General features: G+C 42.6%; 1 protein-coding gene across 1 annotated transcript; it reads left to right on the top strand.

The window, feature by feature from the left end:
- Positions 1 to 8567: 8567 nt before the first annotated feature.
- MAP10 (microtubule associated protein 10) lies at positions 8568 to 12877 on the top strand. The gene has a single exon (XM_028724038.2). It carries the CDS (start codon positions 9019 to 9021, stop codon positions 11584 to 11586), a length of 2568 nt encoding a protein of 855 aa, XP_028579871.2. The 5' UTR covers positions 8568 to 9018; the 3' UTR covers positions 11587 to 12877.
- Positions 12878 to 15381: the final 2504 nt, after the last annotated feature.

The following is a 15381-nucleotide window of genomic DNA, read 5'->3' as shown; positions in this document are numbered from 1 at the left end:
CGCACCCTCTCAATGCCCAATCACTCTTGTCAGAGCAGACTTGCATTTTTCAGAACTTTCCCCCTTCTCTATAAATTTAAAGCGAGCAATTTAAAGGCAAGTCTTAATTAGCATATTGAGGACGGTTTATTATTTATGAGATGGAAATCAGGATCCCAGATGACTGAACTCATTAAAGGCTCTTTGGAACGGCTCCCATCTACTTCCTCTCCTGCACTCACACAGTGAGTAATTCACACTTTAATTAATGCGGCGTCTTCCCAAACAATGCATGCTCCTGACAGAAATCTTTCCTAATGCAGCTAAAAGAAGAAAGTCACAATATTGAATTGAAAATGTGGCACGGCTGCAAGTGCAAGAAGTGTGAGATAAGGCAACAGCAGCACCTGCAATTCAGTTTACCCTGGGCCCAAATTGCAATCTGAACGGTTGGGTGGACCTGCAACAATATGTGTACTCCACAGCAGTCGGTGGTGGAACAGTTCCTACCTGACCTTTCTGTTAAGTTGTGGGTGAACATATCAGACGACACAGCGATTCTTCAAACAGCTCTTGTTTATTCACAGGCCAGAACAGAACTGAACTGAAGGGTTCAGCCAGCCTGCTTATATAAAACTCCACTACAACGCAACAGTAACCATTTTCTGTAACTATCCAATCACTGAACGTCACTTTCAATCCCTTATTTGCATATGTGGACCTGAGTGAAAACTCTACAGTATCCCCCTGCTGGCCCAGGGTGAAAACTTCAGTACATAACACTTTCCTCACTGGTGTTGCTGCAGCTACCCTGAGGAAAAGGGGGAGGGCTTTGATGGCAACAGGTTTGGTGTGGTGCAAACAAACTGGCAGGAGCAGCGATTGGCTCTGATGGTGCATTTGCACCATGCTGACCATGCCCCTCCGCCTTTCCATCCTGGTATGCTGCAGTGATATGGGCAACTGGAGGTCAAAGGAGCACCACCACCCCACCCCACTGTCTGCTACTGTAGTGCTGTTAAGTCTAATGCAATTGCCACACTGAGAGACTCTCCTTATAATTCCTAACACAGCTGCTGCAAAGGAAAGCAGGGGTCTTGTATCTCTAACAGAGGGGTTTCTACAGATGCACTTTGTTCCAGCTCTATATGGAAAGTAGCACCTGCCAAATTTCCATCTTCTGTGTGCCCTTTAAAGGTACAGAAGTCGCAGTCTGTTTTGCATCTGGTTCCATCCTTACAAACAAGACTGAGCATTCAGTGCCAGACTAACCCAATGCTTCTTGGTTTTATTCTGATCTAACCACTGACTTTTGAAACATAAACAGCAATAAAATTAAATAGCTCAGCCATTAACATCCACCGGAATCCTCTTGAAGTCTCAGAATGAACAAGAGAGCTCAGAGCAGCCTGACTGAGTTTTCCATCTGTTTTTGAAGAAAAGATAAAATCTTTCGGCACAGAAACCGCACAGAGTAGTTGAACTATAAACTTCTGACAAAATGCGGTTTGGCTTCAGTACGATCTCATGAGCTGATGCTAGGATGCACACAGTAAAAACATATTTCTACCCAAACAAATATTTGAAGCCCTTTTTTGTTGTTCGTAAAAGCTCATCTAATTGTTTCATCTCCTTCTGAAACCTCCCTGAGGTGCAAAAAGGGCTTTCAGAGTGGAAGGCACTGTGCAGTTTTTAACTGCAATTCAGCCCTGGGTGGTTTACAGCTTGACCTATAAGAATACTGTAAAATGTAGCTTTTCAGGTGGCACTGAGCAAATTGAATAAATCTTTGCCTGCAGTGAAAGGGCCCAATCTGGAGAGGTTCTGGATATTTCAAGGACTGCTTGGTTTCAGCAGGAGATGCAGGTGCTGAATGCCACCTCAAGGCGCAGCCTCGATACTTTCTTGACATCACACATAACTGTGCAGGCTTGTTAAAGCTGCCCTTTATGGCTGACTAAGTAAATGGGATACCAGCATCATTTGTTGGGAAGACGTTGTTGCTGCATATGGCAAAAGAAAACAGATTGGCTTAAAAAACAAAACAAAAAACCATCACTATGCAATCAATTTCCTGGATCCTAGATGTACAAGGATCAACATTTAAAGATGTACATTAATTAACAATGAATTACACCAGAAATACTCATGGGGTTTCCAGTAATACCACATGAGGGAGTGACATTCTACAGTAAACATTATAAGAGAACGATGATGAAACTCTGATTCTACAGTGGGGGGAAAGAACATGGAATTTTATCATGACCCGAACTGTGCTACAGAGTTACTGGAACAATGCCTCCCATATTAGAACAGCAAATCCTGATCCTTATCCTTCTTTAAATCTAACCTTCCAAAGATGACAGCAAGGGGGCGGGTAGGGTCAGACCTAATTGCTACAAACCTCCCTAAGTCAAGCAAACTATTATTTGAGACTCCCTAAAAATGGCAGTTTATTTTTGCCTGAATCTGAGGGGAAAAAGATTAAAACAGACAAACCACTGAGGTCCACAGCATATCTAGCAAAGCTGAATGCTTGTAAAAATAATCTTCTCCTCAGTTCTTGGCAATCAATTTGGAAGGGAGCTACACTCTATTGCGAAGTGCCAGCAGCCAAGATGGGTGAAAAACATGGCGGAAAGTGAGTGGAGGCGTTGATGTTCTGGTACACCCCAGGACTAATCAAGGTAGAAGGAGCTCATATATTCCTCAGAAATGTTCCTCACTCCTCCAGAAAGACGTGTCACACTTTCTGAGAACCTCTGAACCAAGGTTTTCATAATGTAAGAAATACAGAAGCATCAGATATAGAAATTCTCACATTATCTTCAAGGTTATTTTCATTACCCATAGGGTAGCTGGGGACTTTCTGCTCTACCCCATGTGGGATCACGAAGAGTGCCATCTTATATCCCTCAGGCTGCTAACAACTATATGAAACCACAAGGTAAGGTTTGGAGTATGCTAATAACACTCTGTTTCTCTGTCATTTGGGTGGAATCTACACACATATAAAAACCACTGTGAAAATGCTTTTTTAAAAAACGTTTTGAAAAATACATTGAATTTGGCATAGCTCACTGTCGCCATCTAGTGTCACTGTTGTATATTGGACTTTACAACAGATTTAAAACATTTTATTTGCAGCTGTATAGCTGAGGGTCATTTTCCTTTCACTTTCAGAGCCTAGATAAGAACACTTTGGAAAGATAGGTGTAGGCAAGTATAGAGACTGAATTTGGGGGTCCACATGAAAATACAGATTTGCTAAGCAGAGCAGCTTTTGACTCATTTTCCTTCAGCTGCAGAGAGAGGATATTTGGAAAGTAACTCAGATTTGCAAAGACTTCAAAAATGAGTAATTCAAGAGATCAGAATAAAAAACCCAAGAAACATTAGCTAGCCTTTAACTGAACAGAGGAAACTAGATTCTTTCAAATGTGAGTTTTTTAAAAAGTAGTTCTTCCAAAAGCCTGTTCCCCAAATGATGCCAAATCAGTGTTCTGACAGCAAAAGGACAAGCTTAGCAGACTGACATGTTGGAATGAAAATCTGAGTTGAAGGGCTGTCTCTTTGAAAGGTCAGGTCTTATTTTATGCAATCTTCTCCCTCTCAACAGACTACAGAGTAGACAAGCTTCTCTACTTTGTTTTCTTCTCCATTGTCTCTCCCATCACCTGAACATTCTTTCCCGGACTTACAGTGGGTGGTCGTTTTTTATTAGGTCTTTGGTTCTTCTTGGGAGGGGAGAGTGAGGAAACTATGTTCCAACAAGAGAGTATTTTAAAACTGTGTTGATGGGTTAAAGTCACATACTTGCCTTTCCGTCACAAGAGCAGTAACCTAGAACTGGCTTTACTGATCCAGCCGTGAAAATCATTTGATTCAAGAAAGCCCCCTCATCAGTAAAAATGAGGTGATGATTATTCCATTACGTGTGAAAAATGTAAAGGATTATATCTACAAACAATCCTTTACTTTTTCACACTTAATGCCAGCACCCAGTTCTCCTTTCCTTATGATGACTGGCTGTTCTGACTCTGCAAATGAGAATGCAGTTGTGCCATGCAATCTCCAGATCCTTTAAATCAGAGTGGGGCAAATGTGACCGCCTTGGCCCTTCGAATTCTCCTCAGGTCACAACCCCTCCTCAGCCAAATCTACTCCATCCAGGCCATCTACTCTAACCAGCCCAACTTCATAGTCTCCTTAGTGTGTTTTTGACTGGCTGGGATGTGTCCTTGAGAAAGTACCATGGGTGCCAGTTGCAAAATGGCTGCCCTGGAAGGAGAACATTGCATGATACCACTGGGGCTCGACATGACACAAAATGACTGCTATAGGGCATGGCACTATACAAAATGGCTGACCCATCTAAAATCTGAAAGAGACAGGACTGCAAAATTGTGTGGCCATATCCTCCATATATAAAAAAGGGGATGCAGGTGGCAATGTGGTCTAAACCACTGAGCCTCTTGGGCTTGCTGAATGGAAGGTCAGCGGTTCGAATCCGCACAATGGTAGTGAGCATTTCATGACGCCCCCAGGCACTGCATTAAGTCAAACTATGGCATATTGTGAACACACAAGCCCTGGGAAACTACAGCTGCTTTGTTACATGCAGAGCAAGGCTTGTGGTTAGCCTTTTCCAGACTAACTAAAGTTTGTCCTGTGATTTATAGCTTATGGTTTGTGCAGGACAGCTAAGCCATGAGTGCAGGCTGAAATGACACACTAAGCCAAACCATGGCTTGGTTCACTGCAGTGCAATAGCAGAATAATTGGGGAGGAACAAAGAGATCATAATTTTATCTCTAGGAGTCCATATGCTTTTGCTAAGCCATGACTTACCATGATGAGTGAGCCATGCCTCTGCTTATTCTGGCTATTCCCTGGAGCAGCTATTTTAATTTGCCACCATTGGCTTGGATTTGGAAGGATGTAAACTGCAGTTTTAGCTATGAAGACATCCATCCTTTAAGAAGGGATGACCACCTTCTAATTCCTAGTGATGGGCATTAACATTTAAGTCAGCTTAGTCCCTGTAGAATCAGCGATACAAAAATATATTTTTGTTATTGTAACTGGGCTGTACGTCAGGCAAATGTAGGAATTTATTCAGGCCAAACTGAATAAATTTCAGTGCCAGAACTCAGTCAAAGAATAAATATCACTTCACTACGCAGCTTTTTCTGGACAAGCTTAAGAGTATGTATTTTACAGCCAGCCCCTATGTCAGGAAAGGAAAATGTCTAGACCCTTATTTGCTGTTGGACTATAATTTCCATTATGCTTGACCACTGACCATGCTAGCTAGAGGGTTGATGGGAACTGGAGTCCAACCATAGCAGGAGAACCACAGATTCCTCCAAGCCTCCCAGCCCCATCTCTTTCCTATGGATTGGGATTGGGGGTCAAATCTCTCAGATCAGAAGGTATACTTTTAGGGCACTTACTGGCACTTTGGGTAAAGGTAGGTTTAGCTGTGAACACAAATTCTTTTAATCGATCAAATTCAACCCCCCGCCCGCCGATGCATTGGCTAAATGCTGACTATAAACCATTTTAAAGTGCCACAAAATGAAACAAAATTTTCCTTTCTTCTTAAAGTGGTGTATTGCACTTATTGGCAGGGAAGGCAGGAGGCAGAAAGTCAAGAAACAGAGAAATGGGAGGAGTTGGTTTTCACTTCCATTTATCAGAACCTGCTAAAAATAAACCACAGCTTTGATGGCTTTTTGTTTATTTTTCTTATTGTTTCGCCAGTTTTCTTTCAGCTGAACAAAACAACTTTTTAAATGTAAGTATCTCTTCACTCATCATGTCTTCCTTTCAGTGTCGCTGGGACTATTTGGCGATGATGAAGGTGACGATGAAGTGAGGGAGCCAAACGGGCAGAAATAACAAACAAGCCCTTGTCTCAATTCTCACCTCTCAGCAGTATAGCCCAAGTTGCCTCAAACTTACAAGGAGAACAAATGGGGAAGCCATTTTTAAAACTGTTTATTTAGCAACTATTCTGATTTGTTTGTGAAGAGGTTATATAATACATCACATTAAGCAATTGCTATTGCGTATTTTCCAGTGCATCGTCCCATCACTTTCCTTATTGCCAACAAGTCCATTGTGGTGGTGCTGCGTTTTAGGAATGGGAGTGTCAAATCCACTTTAATTGCTCAGTGTGATTTTGCCTGTACGTGACTGAATCCAACCTGCAAAAGAGCAAAGCTCTGGAACAATCCCAAGACATCCTACTCAAATGAAGGCAATCTGCCCAGAGAAGCAGCCTTCATTATCAGGGACCACAAATGTAAATTAGTTCCATATGCGAATATGCATCCAAATGCAAAAGTCATGTCTTCAACCAAAGCATTACTTTTAACACATTTAGATGTGCATTCTACTCCATATCCAAAAGGGAAAGCACATTTAAATGTGCATCAGAATGGGCTGTGGAGACATTGGTGGTTCCACTGCTTTGTCAGCCCTGCTGCTGCCCGGCTGGAGTGCACACGTTTTGTTAGTCATGCTTAGAATGGACTTGTTGAAATCAATGACATTACTCTTAGGCATGATTTAAGTCTGGCTCCAACACGGTGTTTGAATCAGCAATATACTGATAATAAACATGAATACATTCTGCATAATTCAGGAACTACATAACTACTTTACTTCTCAGCATGTGATTATTTGGAGAATCAAAAAGGCAAACAAATGCATGCGCAAACCAAATACAGGAGGAAGGGTATCTCATGCAAACATGCTTTTTGAACTGATGCCTGAAAGTGGCTATCATATTGAATAGAGGCGGCTATGGAGGGATGGTGCCTGAGTTTGAGAGTGCTCTGATGTTTGTTTAAAATATATATTTATTTGGCTACGCAATATTACAAGTATTTAAGAATCTATTTATTTTTTAAAATATTATGACAAAGCAAAAGACAAATTGTTATTTCGATAGTTTATAGATGCTTTCAATCTTAATAGATTGTTTTCAGAAACTGAACATAACGGCCAGTTTCAGAAACTGAACTATAAATGTAATACAGTTATATATTGTACAAAAGGGAGAAACCAAATCCTAACAAATACATTCTAGCTTAAAATAAATCTCCTACTCATAAGTGTTCCTCTCCTGCATTGTGCATTTAATCCTCTAAACTGTATTAAAAGCACAAGCTTTACCATGCATCATAATACAGACCACAGGCTACTCAGCGTGTGAACCTTGGGCATTTCCCCATGATTTAAGTATTTTAAACGTAAACATTAATACGTGTGATACTGTGTCATCTTTGGGGGAAGAGTAATTCATTCCATAAAACAGAAAAGGAGTATCTGCTTATCTCTTCCCGCAATGAAAGGGCACTGCTCCATTCTAATCGGGGCACTGCTCTCTCCCTGTCATGGAGGGAAGGGAGGCCATATCTGGCCTGTAGAGCACATGCTCTGTATTCTCTCCAGGCTGCTTGAGTGCACAACTCTTGTTGCAGGCAGCACAGATTCCAGCTCACTGAGATGTGTTAAATTAATCCTAACAAACAAGAAGAAGCCAAGTCAAATCTGGTACATTGGCTTGAACTGTTGACAACAGCAATCTTCCTGTCTGCAAACTAAGTGCCATACGTGAATTATTCACTCCAAATAATTCAAACCCCAAGTGTTTAAAAGTCTTGGATGAAGCCCAAAACACAATCAGATTAAGGATAAATCAGTGAGTTTGAAGAGGAAAAATGGTTTTGGAAGAGTTTTAATTTCCATTCTGATTGTTTAATATTTGGAACAGTTCATTAACTTTTTCAAGCATTCTCTATGCAACAATGAGTTCATGTTCTCAGAAAACCGGTCTGTTACAATGACTGAGTTATTTTGCAGGGGAGGGGAAAGTTGAGTTTGACATTTTATGTTCAATGGGCCTACATCTGTGGATGCTCCTTTTTCTTGACAAAACCCACCAAAAAGGATATTCATCTACCTCTTCTGATGCGGATGGCTTAAAATCACAAAAGCTTGGGCTCAGATTTATCTTGATTTTGAACACTTCCTGCATACTTTCAATGCTTGTATCAATGAAAGCGGAGCTAGCTAAACCGATCACTCAAAACAAAAATTAAAGTCAAACACAAATCCTATAATTTCATGTTGCAGTGGATATGACTTCTCCTGTACAGCAAAAAAGATAGAACATTTTCCAAAGCCTGCAGCTAAAGAAATACATGCATCCATATGCAAACAAGCTCTTCCCCTTTGAAATCCCACTCTTCCAACACCTGCAACATTTAACATTGAAAAACAGCACAAAAGGGGGAAGCATGTGTAGGAAATGCAAAAACAAACCCCTAAAACCCGGAGGGGCATTCAAGCAAAATTACAAAATCATTCCGTTTATTTCCGCTAGATATTGGTCAGCACGTGCTCACACTGAAGACAACGACCCAAAAGCAACTTAAGGTGCTTATTTTTGTCTGGATTATGCCCCTCAAGTCAGGAGACCAAGAAAGGGGAGGGGGGATACCCCTGGTTTTTCTTCACTGGTATCTCAGAATGCTAAAAACTTTTAAAAAAAAAAAAAAGAATGCTAAAAACTATTTTTGCTCTAGTCTAAGCGAACGGCTGCTTAAGCAATAACATTAAGATAAATGAGGAGCGCAAGACAATGAAACCCGTTCTGCGCCGTACAAGCCTCCGCCTGAGGCAACGGCCTGCTGTCTAGCAGCTCCCAGCATTAGCACGTCTCTTGGCGGGGGTTGGACTAGATGACCCCTGGGAGTCCCTTCCGACTCCGCGGTCCTGACCCCGATACGGCCCGGAGAGCTTGATCGCAGGAGAGTTTGGCTGGGATTCCCAGAGGGCTTTGCGGCCGCGGCGGGCAGACGCAGCGAGGGCCGCCGGTCGCTAGACAACGGCTTCCATAGAGATAATTATACGCGGAGGCTGGCGCGCGCGAGTGGCCGCGCGGTTTCCCCCCTCCGGTCTCGCGAGAGCGAACGTTCGCCGCCGCCTGCCCGCCCGCCCCGCTGCTGTCGACGGCAAGCCGGGATGGAGGAGGGCGACGGCTGCGAGGAGAGCCTGTTCTCGCTGGAGCTGCTGGTGGAGTCGGCGCGCGTGGAGCCGCGGCTGCTGCCGACGCCCATGCCGGCCAGCAGGCCCTTCCGCCCGGCGGTGGCGCTGCGGCTGCTGGACTTCCCCACGCTCCTGGTACGCGCCCCGCACTCGGTGCCGGGCCCGCTGGTGCCCTTCGGCCGGGGCAAGTCGTGCCTCTTCCGGCTGCGGCCGGGCGCCCTCAAGGGTCTCCTGAGGCGCTCGCCGCTCTACGCGCTGCTGCTGGCGCTGCCGCCGGGACAAGGCCCCGCCCGCCTACTGGGCACCTCCAGCGTCTCCCTGGCGGCCGCCGCCGAGGAGCTGCTGCTGGGCAGCGGCCCCGGGGGGCGAAGGGGGCAGTTTCCGCTGAGGGACCTGATGGGGGAGCCGGTGGGAGAACTGGGCCTCAGCTACCGCCTGAGCAACTTGGGGCCCTGCCTGCTGGGCCACTTGGGGCAGGGGGCGGCCCCCGGGGAGCCCCACATCGAGGAGCGGCACAGATCACCGCCTCGTCCGCCCAGCGTCCACAGCGACAGAGGGGTCAACCTGGAGCTCATCCCAGAGGGAGAAGAAGACCAGCAGGACCCTGCCCCGGAAGGTGGCAGCACGGAGTCCTTAAACAGCACCCTTACCGAAGAACAACCCCCCAGCCTTGCTGTGCAGAAAGCAGCCCAAGAGCTGGAGATTTTGACCAACGTCTTCTGCCCCCCGCCAATGTACTATAGCCGCCCGGCTGAAAATCCTTGCTCCACGCCGAAAGCTGCGGCGTCAGGGATGGTGACGGTGGCTGCACCTCGTGAACCTTTTCCAGAAGAAGAAATCGTCTTTCCCTCTGCAGAGCCTCTCAAGGAGGAGCCTTCAGGTAGCGTCCCAGAGCCTGCCTTGGCATCTCCAGCGCTTAGCCACGATCAGCTCAGACAAACCTTGAGCCAGCTGCCTCTGCTGAATGCTTTGTTGGTGGAACTGTCCCTGCTGAGCAACCAGTCACTGCAGCCAGGGCCGTCTACTGTGCATCCTCAGTTAGCATGGCTATACCAAAATGTAGCAGATGGTACAAAAGCCCCGCCCTCAAGTGTCAGGAGTCTATGCCCCTTCCGGGAATATAAAAAACCCTCTCCTAATCATAAAGAGAGAGGAAGGTCTGCTAGCCCAAAGTTAAAAAGAAATCGCCCAGATCATTTAAAATGCATGTATCCCTCCATGCACGTTACAAGCACTGGTAAAGGATTCACAAAAATGGAAAGAAGTGGCAATCTTGAGAAAAACAACACCAAGGAAAACTCTTCCCCTAGACGAAGGCTTACATATGGGCTGACAAATACTCTAAAACTTCGTTTGCTGCGCTCCAATCCAGTCATGTTGAAAGTGCATGAAAAAAGGGAACATCGTAGAAAAAAGCAAGGAGACACCATTGAAAAGAAAGGAAAAAGCTTTTCAAATAAAGGAAAACTATTGCGGAGCTCCCCCGAGCGCCATTCAAAGTCTTCTGTACAATTTGATGAAAAAAGCATCTCTGAAGAAAATGCTCAAATAAATGAAAATGTTGAGACTCTAATACAAAGCAGTACTGACCAAGATTACTCTGCCACCATAAAGGGACCAACCTGTGATCTCAAAAAAAAAGTTGCAGCCCGCCGTGTAAAGAGTCATGAAAATGCAAGACACAAGGGCTTTCCTGAAAGTATTGGCTCTTCTTATAAAGAAAAGAGTTTGAAAGTCCATCTACCAAGAGTCTGTTTGCAAGATACTAATGCCCTTGAAAGTAAAATTGATACAGAAGAAGAAAAATGTGTACTGAAAAATAATTGGGATGCTTCAAGCCTTCGTAATGATAGCCAGAGCAACAATTTTGAAAGCAGCTATGGACTTAAGAATTCAAGTGCTGTGGTTCTTAGCTCTGAAAATGCAGCCTATTCAGAAGATTTCACCAATGTTGACAGTTCAGGCACAGCCTTAGAAGCTCAAGAGAGCATCTCTGAACCTTTGCTAATAAACCCAAATCAAAGCCAGTCTGTTATGGACTCGGATTCTAAAATGTGTGAAAGAAGTATGACTGCTGAAAGCATTTCACCCCCTGTTCCAGTTCCCTCAGATACATCTCCTATCCAATCTCTTAAAAAGACCTATTATTCAAAATCTAATGAAAAAACCACAGGTGTTGCTCTTAATGAATTTGATCATGATTCTCCTTCTGCAAGAGTTTCAAAGAAAGAACCTGCAGCTCAGTGGGCCAACAAGGAAGGGAACAAAGATATGCAGACCTTGGGAGAGGAACAAGTTCCCTCTGAGAGAAATAATAGTGTAGAAAAAGGTGAATCATCTGTGGAAAGGAGCCAGTCAATAAGGACATCTCAAGTTAGCTCTTACTTGCCTTCCAGTGTGTCTGATGTTGATCTTAGTGGGTTAGAAGAAAGCAATTCATCTGAAAAAGAAAAAGATGATAATTTTGAAATGGTGGATATTACTAATCAATATAGACACATCAGTGAATTAGTAGTAAGCAAGCTTCCAGGATACACAATGTAATTACCAATAATAATGACCAGATCAAAGTGAAAATGTCTTTGTTTTTATATGCTAAGTTTGCAAGTATTATGACTGTCTTTCACAAATGCAGTTTTTATTTTATAAACGATGGATATATAAAATGTACCATGGGTATTTTTAAGTGAGCCATCCAGAGTATACATGATTAACTCTGCAACTGTTTGGATTTTAGGCTAGTGCTCTCGCACACACGTACACAATGGTGAGCTGCTTTTGAAACTCAAACAAGTTTCAAAAACTTTTGGGAGAAGACTGCCATTCAAATATACATTTTTGCTTTTCCAATGAGTATTTGGGTGCATGCAGAATTCCTATCTGACTGATGGCCGGTGTCTCCCATTTTTAGCAGTTTCCTTTCATTGCAAGTAGATACAGGGATCCTTGATTTGTATCAAGACTGTGGCATGGGGTAAAGAATTGACCCTCCCCACCCCACTTCATTTTAGAAAAAATACAAGGCTACGTAAACTAATGTTGTTTACTGTTTGGACCTAAGTTTATAAAGTGGAATGGCATTGCTGCCATGTGACACATTTGGCCTCTGCCACTCTAGCGCAAAGAATTTGGGCTTTTATGCCAAAAGGCAGATCTAACATGTAGCAATGGCTGCACTCAACAATTCATCCTCTGAAATAAATTCAGTCTGATCAATGCTGAGCAAGTCAGTAATATGAATAAGTCAAAAATGCTTTTTGATATTGTTTTCCTGCAGCACCACTTGATTGCCATGTGATTGTGCAGTGGTTCTACCATCCTAGCTAATGTCCAATACGTGTTCAGTGATCAAAACAATTTGTATACAAGTCCTCAGACATACTTTCAATTCAAATACAACAGTCTAATTCTTAAATTAATTTCAGAAAGGGGGAACAGTTAAAATGAGATGAACAGGGGCACTCTCACATTTATTTTTAACTGACATATGAGAGACAAGGAACTTGCAAACTGGCTGTTTATTGTGCAGTCACACTGATAGGGTTGCATGAAACTTGTGTGGAGGCTATATGATGCCACCAGTTTATTGAGAATTCATCCTGATATGTTAGCGCAGTGCTTATATGACATTGCCAGCTTGTGATTGTTATCTTGCATTTTCCAGGGCAATTTCCCTCACTTTTATTGGACTTTTTGCAGTGAGAAAAGTAACACAATAATTACACTAGAAAGTGTGGGATAAGAACTAACTTTTGCACAGATAAGTAGCCTGTTTGGAAGCACGCTGGGTGTCGTGCATCAGAGGTACTGATTTTTGTTAAGGATGGGATATAAATGCCTTAAGTAAATAATACTAGTAAGACCAAGTTCATGTAAGTTTTAGAGTAGATGTGTTTTGTCCCAATTAAGAGCCAAGTCCTGTTTCTGTTATAGTGCAAGTTCATATTGTGGCTGCCCCTAAAATCATGTCAGATCTGAATTCAGAAATGCAGAGGATCTTATTCTACTACCTGCCAAGTGTACCTGAAAGGCCACATTTAAGAGTTTCCCACTCTTTTGTGTGACAGTACCATAAAGAACCCTTGATAAGCACTGGATTGAGATCAAGAATGAAACAAGATTATGTGCTGGAGTTCCATAGGATTGGGCTCTTAGTGCATCAGTACCAGAAGTCAGTGTCATGTCGTTATAGACAAATGCTACTTTAGTTTCATTAGCATAAACATTGCATTCAAAATGTCAGAAGTAACGGTACAGTATACTGAGATCTTCGGGTATAGGGCGGTATAGAAATAAAATAATAAATACGGTGGTATGTAGTAGAAGGTTCGATTCGATTCAGTGTTCTATTTTAGAGTGCTATAGGACAATTTGAAGTGAATCAGGACCAGAAAGGAGAAACAAAAGCAGAATTTACAGGGTGTGTTTAGGACAAAACGGGGTTCGGGACACCATAGAACAAAATTATAGAAAAAGCAAATGAAATTCAATTGCGAGAAGGAAGATTTCATTTAAGTTGGAGGGGGGGCAAATTAAATTGAGGGTGTCATGGGAGACAGCATTCTCAAACTATACATAGTTTCCATGAATGATGAAAAAAGCTCATCCTCTCAATAATAATATAGACCAAACACAGATACTTTGAATGGCTCTGCGCACTCTTGTCACTGGAAGAGGAATAATCCAGAAAAGCCAATGTACTAAAAAGTGAGGTAGTTTTTCTGTGAGTGCATGCGCTGGAGGGAAGGGAGGAATATTGACTTCATAAGTACACACAAATTGCATCTTGGACATCTCTGCCTTTTCAGAGAAACCTACCACTCACTTGAGAAATCTAGCCAGAGGCAAGTTTTGGACTCCCCTGTATCAGATTTTTTTGAGAATGTAATTGTTTGAATTTATAATTTAAAGCTTCAGCCCTGTTCATTTATAATTTAAGGATTCTATCCTATTTAGGCAGGCATATGTACTTGTGAACTAAGACTTCACTTTTCTATCTTTGCATTGTTTCACAATAGTTCTGGAGCTGCCCAGTCACAAAGAGGAGACTAGGCCACACACAAACTTCAACATACTCAACCAGCCCTTTGTGTTGGAGCTTCATATTTATAGAATCCTGCCCTAGAGCAGTAGCTTCATTTGGAAAAGTTCTGAGGTTCCCTTTTGCCCTTCTCTTTTTTCAAATGTTCCTGTCCAATTAATTCCTCATTTTCTGCTATTGTGATCTGAAAGTTTATTCGTTACAACTCACTCAGAAGCTGATATGTTTCCACAGGATGTTAATCTCGTTTCACCTAGACAGCAGTTCATATAATAATATTCTGAATATATTTAGTGTTAAGTTGCATTTTATTAATGTGTTATTAAATAAAACAATATTTTTATTCTCAATTAGAAAAATTCTAATTTCTTTAATTGCATTTTTCCTAGTTTCAAAATGTAATGATAAAATGAAATGTATTTTCTTTTTTATACAATATTTGTTACTGTCTTAGATCTGGTTCATTCAGAGGAAAAATTAAAATAATTTGCAGTTGGTTCTGAAAACATCTTGTTGGTACTTCACTATGCTATAAACTGGCTAGCTCTCAGTTATTTATAACATACTATTTAACGTTTTTCAAATTCTGTGCTGCAAAACTGTCAGTTTGCTGCAGCCCAGTATAGCACTTCTTACACCACTGTAAAGGATTCTCAAACTCTCAAGAGCAGTTTTTTTTTTGGGGGGGGGGGAATAAGGGGACACAGGTGGTGCTGTGGTCTAAACCAGCTCTTGGGCATGTTGATCACAAGGTCGGCAGTTCAAATCTGCACGATGGGGGTGATTTCCTGTTGCTCTGTCCCTGCTTCTGCCAACCTAGCAGTTAAAAAATGTACCAGCACGAGTAGATAAATAGGTACCACTGCGGTGGTAATCAAAACTGTGTTTCCGTGCGCTCTGGCTTCCATCACGATGTCACATTGCACCAGAAGCGGTTTAGTCATGCTGGCCCCATGACCCAGAAATCTGTCTGTGGACAAACGCTAGCTCTGTTGACCTGAAAGCTCCCTTGACCCCATAGTCGAATTCGACTGGCCTTAACTGTCCAGGAGTCCTTTACCTTTTACTTTTACAGACGGAATGCATTTTCTACAAAAATGTAGAAGCATTTTTTACAAGTATGCAAAGGAAACAAGTTTTGCAGTCCACTGAGCACCTAGTTTGCTATACCGTTTCAGTTCTAGCACTCTTTAGAGAAATCATAGTTTTTGCATTTTCTGTAGGGGAAACCCGTGCAATTCATATGGCATTAACGATGTTTGAATCCCACTCAAATCAGAAATGCATGTTGCAATGGG

This window comes from Podarcis muralis, chromosome 3, assembly GCF_964188315.1.
Source record: "Podarcis muralis chromosome 3, rPodMur119.hap1.1, whole genome shotgun sequence".
In the NCBI taxonomy this organism is placed as follows: domain Eukaryota; kingdom Metazoa; phylum Chordata; class Lepidosauria; order Squamata; family Lacertidae; genus Podarcis; species Podarcis muralis.
The sequence above is the reverse complement of the archived record's forward strand: the minus strand, read 5'-3'. Positions and strand labels throughout refer to the sequence as shown.